This window comes from Oryx dammah, unplaced genomic scaffold (genome assembly GCF_014754425.2).
Source record: "Oryx dammah isolate SB20612 unplaced genomic scaffold, SCBI_Odam_1.1 HiC_scaffold_27, whole genome shotgun sequence".
In the NCBI taxonomy this organism is placed as follows: domain Eukaryota; kingdom Metazoa; phylum Chordata; class Mammalia; order Artiodactyla; family Bovidae; genus Oryx; species Oryx dammah.
Genome location: NW_024070211.1, coordinates 88,671,385 through 88,684,711, shown reverse-complemented (window position 1 = coordinate 88,684,711; position 13,327 = coordinate 88,671,385). Strand labels below are relative to the sequence as shown.

At 42.0% G+C, this 13,327-nt stretch overlaps 1 protein-coding gene across 1 annotated transcript in view; it reads right to left on the bottom strand.

Moving 5' to 3' along the window:
- The window catches only part of KIF5C (kinesin family member 5C), a 164,074-nt gene that overhangs the window by 101,146 nt on the left and 49,601 nt on the right, over positions 1-13,327 (bottom strand). The window contains exon 2 of the mRNA XM_040229009.1: positions 3,761-3,851. Within this exon, the coding sequence (XP_040084943.1) occupies positions 3,761-3,851 (91 nt within the window). The remainder of the gene's footprint in view (positions 1-3,760; positions 3,852-13,327) is intronic.

Here is a 13,327-nt window from a genome sequence, read left to right as displayed (position 1 = left end):
GCGGCAAAATAAATGAACCTAAAAGTCATATATAATAGAATAATAAAATTGATCTGATAATATCCCTGAGCTTAAAATTCTCCAGTGGGGACTTCCCCGGACTTCCACTGAAGAAGCTACGGGTTAAATCCCTGGTCAAGGAACTCTGATCCTGCATGCCGTGTAACAAGGCCAAAAAAAAAAAAAAAAAATTCCACAACTCTTCAGTGGGTCCACATCGCCTACAGGATAAAGTCCATCAATTTCGATCCAACTCTGGTCCTGCCTAACTTTTTAATATTTGTTTCTATTTATTAATTATTTGGGTCTTCACTGGAGCACTTGGGATTTTTATTTGCAGCATGTGAACTCTTAGTTGTGGCATGTGGGACCTAGTTCCCTGACCAGGGATCAAACCCAGACCCCCTACATTGGGAGAGTGGAGTCTTAGCCACTAAATCACCAGGGAGGTCCCCAGCCTAACTTTTTAGAGCTTATCACTCTGCACCCTAAGCTTTAGGCTTTGGGTTTTGCTGTTCCTTCTGCTTGTACAGCCCTGCATATTCTATGCTCCTCAGATCCCAACCTTTCCAAGAAGCCTTCCTTAATTCTCAATCCTCCTCCCGACTCACCAAAATTAACAGTATCAAGTGACTTTCTTCTGTGCTCCCATAGCATTTTGCACACACCCATCTTAAATAATCTCCACATGTATAATAACTATGTGAGCATCTGCTCCTTCTCTATAGTCAAAGATTTCTGCAGAGTCTTAGGTGTCTTAGTGACTTCAGTCCCTAGCAATACTTAACCATATGGCAAATACCTAGTATACTCACATCGAAATACAAATGAAAGAAACAATCAAATGAATGCAATTTAAAGAAATCAGAACTGGAAAACAAGAAACTATCTTCTCTAGCACTGGATGATCTACATCTAGTTAATCTGGAAGGCAAATGCCAGGGGTGGCTTCTGGACATGGGGAAACAGTTTCTCTGATTACTTCAGTAATAGTGCCCAGTGACCACAGTTTTTAAATCCTAGGGCATTCATAGGAACCTTCCTCTTTACCATGCTGGTACCCACAAACCCTATCACCTTTTCTAGAAGAAATGGAGAGAATTTTACACTCTTTCAGATGACATTTTGAAAAACACACACCAGGCAAAGATGGGAGCGTAGCAGATGCCAGGATGCTACAATCAAATGTTCAAAATATTTTTTTTAAACCCAGTGAAGTTGAAGGGAATGCAAGGACCAAGAGAGAATAAAGCTGTGCAGTTAAAAGGAGTCTCTCTGATCTCAAAAACATTTAAGGGTTTAGACAGACTTGAAAGGAAAGTTCACCAATCTACTATATTACTATGAATTGCAGAGACTTAAGGGACTCTTAGAAATCATTTGATTCAAATCTTGGCCTCTAGAAAAAAAGATTCTTATTGCACCACCTTCCATTCCTGATGTAAACAAGGCTTATCGTGGCCAGAGAAACCTCAGCTGTACCTAAGTAATCTATGCCAAGCAGTTCTTTCTTCTATACCTACATTTTATCTTGCTGACACAGAAATACACAGCCACTTCCCCTCATGGCAACTTCAGTGTATATTTTTTTTAAAAGTTAAATTTGGTCTCCATTATGCCCCTAATAATTTCCTTTTAAGGGAGAATAAGACACTCTCTATTGCTACAAAATGCATATGTTGATGCTATATTTATGGTGCCCAAGAAATGTCTGTTTACTATATCATGTCAGAGCCTGATTTTATTTTAGATGGTTTTCTTTGTGACTCACTGTCTATTGGAGACTCAAGTTATCCACAGTTAGGAAGTCTACAAGAACCCCACCACCACCACCTGGGGACTGTCCATTTCTGACATTTCATATTATTAAAAAATCCAAACACTGAAAGCAACCCAAACTTATCTAGTAAATAAAAACTCAAGAGTTATTAGTATTATTTGTTAATCACAGGATTTTTTAAGAATGGAGTGCATCTATCTCTAATTACTATGTCAACTTAGAGAGGGTGGGTGTGTATTTAAATAGCCCTCGTGCTTAGCACAGCAAGCAGTAAATACTATTTGGTTCTGATAATCAAGGAGGAGAGAAAAAGAAGGAATTCTGGCTTGTATGTGATTACTTTAATAAAAATATAAAAGAGACTGATAATAGAGGGGACGGAGGGCTGACTAGGAGCAAACAAGAACTATATACTTCAGAAAGAGCAAATATGTTTAGACAGAGAAGCAAAAGAGTAGCAGTAGAAAGAAGACAAAAATTACCACAGATACAAGCCCAAACTATTAATTCAAAAAAATTTCACATGCTGGCATATTTTTTTCTCTTCAATTTTCTATAATAATCTTACTGTAAAGCCTTTCTAATTGAATTGATGTCTGCAACAAGAACATAAATAACCATACACCTCAGCAAGAAATGGTACATACTGACTGGCGTCTCCCACGCAGGTGTCCAAGGTCAGAATGAATCTAACAGATGTAACCAGGAGTGATTTTCATGCCTTTCAAATAGTTAGGTTAGTAAACTCAGCTTCTAAAAACAAGCGGATCTAATAGGACAAGGAATTTGGGGTTTTGTTTTTTCACTTTTCACTCTTTAAATCTAGCGCTACCTATGAAAGTGGCAGCATCAAGACATTTGAAAGCACATCTACTGCAGCACTCAAATCTGAAACCAAGGATTCAGTGATGAAAACCAAAGGAGCAGGAGATGCCCCTTCAGCTATGTCAGCTCTGTCCAGATGGCGAGCTCCCCAAGGGCAAGCTCTGTCCTGCCCCTGATTTGAAAGGGCAAGGCAGAGAAACGTGTAAATTGCTTGGCTCCCTGCTGTTATATTGACACAAATCCTTCAGGGCCAAGGCCAGTCCCAGAAAAAAGAATTGATCTCTAAGACACAAATTTAGGCTTTAGGCTACCTACGTGGAAGAACAAATGTCAGGGTCTGGGTGGGACGATAGAAAGTGGGTTAGATGAAAGTATTATTAAGGAATGCTGAGTGGTAAGAACAACTCACTAACCAGCAAGGTAATGTATGATCTTAGGATGCGGCAGAAAATTCCTTGATGCCCAAGAATCTTCCAGATTTAAAGCTTCTTTCTGAAGACTATACTTTCAGAAATCATTTCTACTGACACATATACACTACTATATAGAAAAAAACTAATAAAGACCTATTGTATAGCACAGGGAACTCTACTCCAAACTCTGTAATGGCCTAGGTGGGAAAAGAAGCTTAAAAAGAATGGAAATATGCGTACATATAACAGATTCACTTTACTGTACACTGGAAACTAACACAATATTGCAAATCAATTATACTCCAATAAAATTAAAAATAAAAATAAAAAATCTTCTTTCTGAAGAGACAGATGCACAAAATAGATCAACCAAAAAATACACAACTGGAGCATCAGAATAGATGTTTTTCTCCTGAGGAGGCACTATAGCTTCAGCAATATTTTAAAGCTATTACAAAAACAGTGTGACTATATATTACCCTGCTTTTAAGCTTCTAAGTGACAGAATAACTCTGCCCAAAAGGTGGCAAAAGAAATAAAGAAATCTCCTTGGAAAGGAGGTGTCGAGGAGTTAAATCCTGACATCATAGCAAATCAGGGCCAGAGCTTGCTATAATTCAGTGTTTCCAATTAGCAGGCCTCTGCTTACGGTCAAGGTACATTGATTTCTAGGCTGCAAATACCACTTAACATTTTCAATTATTCTGAAAGGCCCAGGAGAAAATAAAGAAATAGCACTTACCTTTGACAATTTGCTTTGCACACGCATTGTAAACTTGCTCTTGAGTCGTGCTGGGAGGCAACACTCTGTCGAAGACATATGGCTTTCCTTGCTAAAAAAGAAAGACAAAAGAAAGAGAGAGGTGGAAAAAAACACATTAGACATTCATGAATAAAAAGCACTAATATTAGTTAGACCATAGGCACTAAATCACCAATGCTACTTGTCAAGGCAATTCCTTACCAAGATGAGGAAAATTTTATAGCATGAATGACACCTTCATTGTGTGTATGTATACTGTATGTTGAGATCAGAGAGGAGAAAGAAAAATGTTTTTGTTTTTTTTTTTACTTAAAGCACTTTTTCTGATGCAAGATTGGTTGACACATTCATTCATTATTTAAATAAATATTTAGTTACGGAGAGCTTCTTCTGAGCCAGGCATAAACTAGATGCTAACCAAATCAGAAAACAGCCCTTCCTGAAGAGCATCAATCAAGCATGACAGATAGCTAATACGCAAGAAAACAAACACACAGGAAAATGCAAAATGCGTGGGTATAAATTAATGGGACAGACGGGACATGCGGGCCAAAGAAGGCCTCTGTGAAGCAGCACCGCTTAAGCGGATCCTTAAAGGCTCAGGAAGGCTGAGGCATGGGAAGAATAACAGAGGCAAAGGGTGGAGCAGACAGCAAGGGGCCTGGGGTGCTCAAGGAACTAGCGCAGTGGTCTCCACCTTTTTTTGGCACCAGGGACTGGTTCTGTGTGAGACAGTTTTTCCATGGACCATGGAGGGGGGTGGGGGATGGTTTGGGGATGATTCAAATGTATTACATTTATCGTGCATTCTATTTCTATTATTATTACATCAGCTTCACTTCAGATCATCAGGCATTAGATCCCAGAGGTCGGGGTCCCATGACCTAAAGGGTGGACAAGAGGAGATGGAAAGGCAACGGGAGCCAGTGCATGCCGGATAGCTAGCCAGGGTTGTAATGCACTTGGATTTTATTCACTAGAAAGATGCCATGATCAGATTTAAGAAGCTGCTCTTAATAGCCAGATATTATTGTTCTCTGTCCCAGATTATTCTAGTGTTTTTTTCACATGCACAGGTGGTACCTTAACTGTGTAGATGCTTTGGAGAAAAGGGGGGCATATAAAGTAAGGGTTTCAGTAGTGGCTCAGATGGTAAAAAATCCACCTGCCAAGGCAGGAGACCCAGGTTTGATCCCTGGGTTGGGAAGGTCCCCTAGGAGAAGGAAATGGCACCCAACTCCAGTATTCTTTCCTGGAGAACGCCATGGACAGAGGAGCCTGGAGGGCCACACTCCATGGGGTCACAAAGAGTTGGACATGACGAGTGCTACTAACACATACACTATAAAGAGAGTCACGTGCGTTCCCCAGGTGTGGGCTCTGGGATCTGGCCCCACGGTGCTGGGCTGTGTGCAACTGAGAAGGGTCAGAGGGAAGGGAAGAGGTTCTGCGGTGCTGCTATGTAAGCCCCAAGCCCCGACTCTCTGCCTCTCAGCATTCAGCAGGCAACTACTGGAAGTTTCTGTGCCAGGCACTGCACCGTGGGAATGCGGGAGGAGGACAGACAGGGCCTTTTCCCCAGATAGCCCCCATCACAGCACTTTACCCAACACCTCCCTTCCCACAGCCCGCTCCACCCAGGCAGCCCTTCACCTTCATTTTCCCCAAGTACCTGCGGCAGCAAGGACAGGAGCAGCAAAGGGAGAGAAGGAGAGAGCCCGAAGCCTCCTGCACTCTCACCCCGCACCTCTACACGTGGCTCTGGATGCCAGGAACCACCCAAAGCCAGTCTGACACCTCAAAAAGATAACCACTCATGGGGGATCCAAGGACAAGGCTTGTTACATCCTATAACCTTCACACAAAAGGAGGCACGCAAGTGTCAGACTGGCTTAACGTTTCTCTCACTCCTTTATGATTGGGAAAGCCACACACCAGTGAGGCCCTGTGAGGCCCTATGTGTTATGCCCGTGCTTGCGCTTCAGCCAACAAGACAGTGCCAACCAGGTAGACAAGCTACTTCCAGCCTAGTCTTAGGAAAAAAAAAAATGGAGAATTTTGAGGTATCATCAAAGTTTGCATTTCACAAAGAGCAGAGCCAGTCGTTCTGTTAAAATTATGCAAAGGGATTATTTCCTGATGCTTTGTTCCCAGCGACTCTCATTTGATCAGTGAACCAAGTATTTGGCTTAATAATCAAGAGAATATTCCTCACCACAATCTACTGCCAGTGATCAGCCCACCACATTCTTACTAGATTTACCTATTTGTAAAATTCAACTAAATGTCAGTAGGGTGAACGTTTGCATAAACATTTACAGAGTTTGCCTAAGTATGTGTCTTCCACTAAACCTTCTGGAAAGAAAACGCAGCTCTGCTTAATTTAAAACAAATCCACTATTCCTCCAAACTTGATGAAAGCAGCCAAAATAAACTGTCTTCTTTACAGCATGTGTCGGTTTTAGGTTTCACAGAAAATGCACCTGACACAGCAAGGAAAAGGCCCTATCATAGTATATGCACAAAACAGACTCCCCACGTGTGCCTTCAAAATGCTGGCTGGCTACACTGTGCTTTCACTTTAAGAGAGGCTCAGTGCAGTAGCTCAGTCGTGTCTGCCTCTTTGCAACCCCATGACCCACAGCACGCCAGGCCTCCTTGTCCACCACCAACTCCCGGAGTTCACTCAGACTCACGTCCATTGAGTCCGTGATGCCATCCAGCCATCTCATCCTTTGTCGTCCCCTTCTCCTCCTGCCCCCAATCCCTCCCAGCATCAGAGTCTTTTCCAATGAGTCAACTCTTCGCATGAGGTGGCCAAAGCACTGGAGTTTCAGCTTTAGCATCAGTCCTTCCAAAGAAATCCCAGGACTGATCTCCTCTAGGATGGACTGGTTGGACCTCCTTGCAGTCCAAGGCACTCTCAAGAGTCTTCTCCAACACCACAGTTCAAAAGCATCAATTCTTCGGCGCTCAGCTTTCTTCACAGTCCAACTCTCACAGCCATACATGACCACTGGGAAAACCATAGCCTTGACTAGACAGACCTGTGTTGGCAAAGTAACATCTCTGCTTTTGAATATGCTATCTAGGTTGGTCATAACTTTTCTTCCAAGGAGCAAGCGTCTTTTAATTTCATGGCTGCAGTCACCATCTGCAGTGATTTTGGAGCCCCCCAAATATAAAGTCTGACACTGTTTCCACTGTTTCCCCTTCTATTTCCCATGAAGTGATGGGACCAGATGCCACAATCTTCGTTTTCTGAATGTTGAGCTTTAAGCCAACTTTTTCACTCTCCTCTTTCACTTTCATCAAGAGGCTTTTTAGTTCCTCTTCACTTTCTGCCATAAGGGTGGTATCATCTGCATATCTGAGGTTATTGATATTTCTCCTGGCAATCTTGATTCCAGCTTGTACTTCCTCCAGCCCAGCATTTCTCATGATGTACTCTGCATAGAAGTTAAATAAGCAGGGTGACAATATACAGCCTTGATGGACTCCTTTTCCTATTTGGAACCAGTCTGTTTTTCCATGTTCAGTTCTGACTGTTGATTCCTGACCTGTACACAGGTTTCTCAAGAGGCAGGTCAGGTGGTCTGGTATTCCCATCTCTCTCAGAATTTTCCACAGTTTATTGTGATCCACACAGTCAAAGGCTTTGGCATAGTCAATAAAGCAGAAATAGATGTTTTTCTGGAACTCTCTTGCTTTTTCCATGATCCAGCAGACGTTGGCAATTTGATCTCTGGTTCCTCTGCCTTTTCCAAAACCAGCTTGAACATTTGGAAGTTCGTGGTTCACGTAATGCTGAAGCCTGACTTGGAGAATTTTGAGCATTACTTTACTAGCGTGAGAGATGAGTGCAACTGTGTGGTAGTTTGAGCATTCTTTGGCATTGCCTTTCTTTGGGATTGGAATGAAAACTGACCTTTTCCAGTCCTATGGCCACTGCTGAGTTTTCCAAATTTGCTGGCATATTGAGTGCAGCACTTTCACAGCATCATCTTTCAGGATTTGAAATAGCTCAACTGGAATTCCATCACCTCCACTAGCTTTTTTCATAGTGATGCTTTCTAAGGCATACTTGACTTCACATTCTAGGATGTCTGGCTCTAGGTGAGTGATCACACCATCGTGATTATCTTGGCCGTGAAGATCTTTTTTGTACAGTTCTTCTGTGTATTCTTGCCACCTCTTCTTAAAATCTTCTGCTTCTGTTAGGTCCATACCATTTCTGTCCTTTATCGAGCCCATCTTTGCATGAAATGGGCCCTTGGTATCTCTAATTTTCTTGGAGAGATCTCTAGTCTTTCCCATTCTGTTGTTTTCCTCTATTTCTTTGCATTGATCGCTGAAGAAGGCTTTCTTATCTCTTCTTGCTATTCTTTGGAACTCTGCATTCAGATGCTTATATCTTTCCTTTTCTCCTTTGCTTTTCGCTTCTCTTCTTTTCACAGCTATTTGTAAGGTCTTCCCAGACAGCCATTTTGCTTTTTTGCATTTCTTTTCCATGGGGATGGTCTTGATCCCTGTCTCCTGTACAATGTCATGAACCTCATTCCATAGTTCATCAGGCACTCTATCTATCAGATCTAGGCCCTTAAATCTATTTCTCACTTCCACTGTATAATCATAAGGGATTTGATTTAGGTCATACCTGAAATCTAGCGGTTTTCCCTACTTTATTCAAATTAAGTCTGAATTTGGCAATAAGGAGCTCATGATCTGAGCCATAGTCAGCTCCCAGTCTTGTTTTGTTGACTGTATAGAGCTTCTCCATCTTTGGCTGCAAATAACATAATCAATCTGATTTCAGTGTTGACCATCTGGTGATGTCCATGTGTAGAGTTCTCTCTTCTGTTGTTGGAAGAGAGTGTTTGCTATGACCAGTGCATTTTCTTGGCAAAACTCTATTAGTCTTTGCCCTGCTTCATTCCACATTCCAAGGCCAAATTTGCCTGTTACTCTAGGTATTTCTTGACTTTCTACTTTTGCATTCCAGTCCCCTATAATGAAAAGGACATCTTTTTTGGGTGTTAGTTCTAAAAGGTCTTGTACGTCTTCATAGAACCATTCAACTTCAGCTTCTTCAGAGTTACTGGTTGGGGCATAGACTTGGATTACTGTGATATTGAATGGTTTGCCTTGGAAATGAACAGAGATCATTCTGTCGTTTTTGAGATTGCATCCAAGTACTGCATTTCGGACTCTTTTGTTGACCATGATGGCTACTCCATTTCTTCTGAGGGAGTCCTGCCCGCAGTAGTAGATATAATGGTCATCTGAGTTAAATTCATCCATTCCAGTCCATTTTAGTTCGCTGATTCCTAGAATGTCGACGTTCACTCTTGCCATCTCGTTTGACCACTTCCAATTTGCCTTGATTCATGGACCTGACATTCCAGGTTCCTATGCAATATTGCTCTTTACAGCATCGGACCTTGCTTCTATCACCAGTCACATCCACAGCTGGGTATTGTTTTTGCTTTGGCTCCATCCCTTCATTCTTTCTGGAGTTATTTCTCCACTGATCTCCAGTAGCATATTGGGCACCTACTGACCTGGGGAGTTCCTCTTTCAGGATCCTATCATTTTGCCTTTTCATACTGTTCATGGGGTTCTCAAGGCAAGGATACTGAAGTGGTTAGAAATCTCTAACTCCTCATTTCAATAATATCACATTTATCAAGTGACAAACATATAATACAATGATTTTCCATAAGCAAAAGTTAATTCCCAAACAGAAACTGCCTTTGTTTACAGATAAAATTTAGAAAATGATTTGTTATGAAACTTATCTTGTCAGGATCAGAGCATAAATTAGTTTAAATTGTAAGCATTTCTGTGTGTTTTTTCATACACTGAGTTGGTCATAGCCTTTTATTTTAGGTGAACCTTAAAGTCGAGGAACTAGAATCTGGATTAGAATTTAGTTACTGATTATTTTCAAGAACTGATTTATGGCATAGTGTATCAGCTGTATATATTTAAGCAACAATAACAACTAACTCATCATTGTTATTTTAGTAGAGGAATGAAAATCTCACAATTCCTGGTTGAGACTGCAGCAAAGACCCCTAGGAAACCAGAGTCTCCCTGTTTCTGGGGGAGTCTCCTTGTTTCAGAGTCTCCCACGGTAGCTGAGGGTTTCAGTGGGGAGGCAGTGGGCCCAGCCTGCTTCAGCTGTCACTGTTTGCAGCTGCAGAATAAATTTTTGCATTTACATTTTAATATGGGTGCTGAGTGCTAACATTTGAGCCTGAATGACTAGGTTGCCATTTACTCCTTCCAGAGACACTTTCCTTTCCAGGCATCTATTTAGCGTATGGTCCTTTGAGACTTCTCTGGCTACTCTGTCCATGTCCTTTGCTGACATCTCTTTTAGACTTCTAAGCCACAGTGTGTCTGGCCCCACACCTCAGCCTTCTCTCTATAATTCAAATGAACATGTCAGCCTTCAAATCTTGCCCAAGCTCCAGATTCATACACTCAGTCGCCTGCTAGACATTTCCACTTGATGTCCATTAGCCATCTCAAGCTTAACTGGCCAAAAAAGAACCATCAAGCCCTCTATATCTGAATAAGAACTGCACCACTAATCACCTAGTACTCAGGTCAAAATCATTTATTATGTCCCACAGATTCCATATCCAAAATACAACCCAAATTCTATCACTTCTTACCATCTGCACTGCACAACCCCAGTCCATGCCATTATCATTCTCATCAAGACCACAGCTTTAGTCTCCTGACTGGTCTCCCTGCCTCCATTCTTGCTCCAAACAATCCAATGTTCACTTAGCAGTCAGAGTGAGCTTTTGAGATCGATAAACCGAATGACCCCATCTCCCTTAAAACTCCCCAATGGTTCCTATTAGACTAGACCCTCCCCACCCTTAGCTCCCTGCCCTCTCTTCCATCTTACTACAGTGTGGCCCACTGGGCTTCCTTCTGTACCTTGTTTATTCCTCAGCTCAGAGCCTTTGCTCCTAACTCTCCCTTTTTCCGGGAATTCTCTCACTGTAGATCTTCACTGGGCTCACCACAGGTCTTCATTTGACTGTCTTTACCACCTTCCAGACGTCACCTCCAAATTCTCCTTTGAAGGCTTCCACGGCCCTAACAAAAGCAACTGCACGCGACCCCGACATCAGTTTCTATCACATTACTCTATTTGGTTTGCTCCGTAGCCATTACTATGTGACCCATTTTCAAGCAATCAAGGGACCCCTACTATTAAATCATCTAACCAGCTAACACAGAAGCCACATAAATGCCAAAACCTAAGTGCAGGATATGCAAAGCTGCTGCAATATATGAAAGGAATCTGGGTGGGACACATACTCCACATACATTACAACTGAAAATGAAGTAACCCAGCTTTGCCATGAAAGCCTTTACCAGAGCAGTGCGAACTGCATGGGAGCAGTATAGCTAAATAACTTACCAAGATCACATACAAAATAATAACAGCAGATGGTTCTTACGTTTTTATAGTTGAAATTAAAAAAAAAAAATCAAGCCACCAGAATTCCTATCAAGTTGTTGGGAGCAAAGTGTCTATGAACCATATGGCCTGTCTATTAATACCCCAACCTGGAAGGAATATTACTACTAGAGACAGCGGAAAGCAAAGACCCCCTCAAAGATTTAGGAAATCAGCACCAGAAGGAAGGTGAAGGAAACGGAAATTAATTATCCCCAAGAAGAGATAATCAAGAGGTAATCCCTGACAAGAACAACAAACAAACAACTCAATTAAAAAAATAGGCAGAAGACCTGAGAGACATTCCTCCAAAGAAATACAGATGGCAAACAGGCACACAAAAGGATGTTCAGCGCTGCTACTTATTAGAGAAATGCAAATCAAAACTACAATGAGGTGCCACGTCACATTGTTCAGAATGGCCATCATCAAAAGGGCTATAAACAATCAATACTGGAGAAGGTGTGGAGGAAAGGGAACCCTCCTGTACTACTGGTGGGAATGTAAACTGGTATAGCCACTATGGAGAACAGTTTGGAGGTTCCTCAGAAAACTAAAAATAGATCCAGCAATTTCAGTTCTGGGCATATAACCAGACAAAACCATAATTCAAAAAGATACACGAGGGACTTCCTGGCGGTCCAGTGGCCAAGACTGAGCTTCCAGTGCAGAGGAGCATGTCGGGTCCCACATGCCACAACCAAAGATCTCGAATGCTCCAACAAAGATCAAAGACTGTGCGTGCTGCAACCGAGACCCAGCAGAGCCTAAATAAATAAATATTTTAAAAAATGATACATGCACTCCTGTGTTCATAGCAGCACTATTCACTGACATCGAAACAACCTAAATGCCCACGGACAAAGAATGGATAAAGAAGATATGGTACATACATTGGGCTTTCCAGGTGGCGCTAGTGGTGAAGAACCCGTCTACCAGTGCAGGAGATGTAAGAAACGTGAGTTCAATCCCTGGGTCAGGAAGATCCCCTGGAGAAGGATATGGCAATCCACTCCAGTATTCTCGCCCAGAGAATCCCATAGACAGAGAAGCCTAGAGAGCTACAGTCCATAGTGTCGCAAAGAGTCAGACATGACTAAAGCGACTTAGCGTGCATGCATGCGTAGTACATACATACAATGAAGACTTCCCCAGTCATTTAAAAAGAATGAAATAATGCCATTTGCAGTGACATGGATACAATCAGAGATTATTATACTAAGTGTAGTAAGTCAGAAAGACAAATACCATATGATATATGTAGAATCTAAAATAGGACACAAATGAACCTACCTATGAAACAAAGAAAACCAAGGACATAGAGAATAGATTGGTGGTTGCCAACACGAAGGAGGGCGGGAGAGTGGAGGACTGGGAGTTTGGGATTAGCAGATGCAAACTGGTATATACAGAATGGCTAAACAACAAGGTCCTACTATATAGCACAGGGAACTATATTCAATATCCTGTGATGAGCCATAATGGAAAAGAATATGAAAAAAAGTATACACACACACACATACACACACACGCACACACACACATATATATATATATAACTGAGTCACGCTGCTGCTGCTGCTGCTGCTGCTGCTGCTAAGTCGCTTCAGTCGTGTCCAACTCTGTGCGACCCCATAGACGGCAGCCCACCAGGCTCCCCCATCCCTGGGATTCTCCAGGCAAGAACGCTGGAGCGGGTTGCCATTTCCTTCTCCAATGCATGAAAGGGAAAAGTGAAAGTGAAGTCGCTCAGTCATGTCCGACTAGTAGCGACCCCATGGACTGCAGCCTACCAGGCTCCTCCATCCATGGGATTTTCCAGGCAAGAGTACTGGAATGGGATGCCATTGCTGTATAGCAGTAATTGACAAAACACTGTAATTCAACTTTACTTCAAAGAAACTTTTTTTAAAAAGAGATAGTCTAACAAGATTATTAATATTTTTATTAGCATATTATCTAATAACAAGATTATTGGTCTTTCTGAGACCAAGAGTAGTGACCAAAGTGGTGGCGGGGGGGCAGTGGCAATGACTTACATGATTTTTCTTCTATCTTTA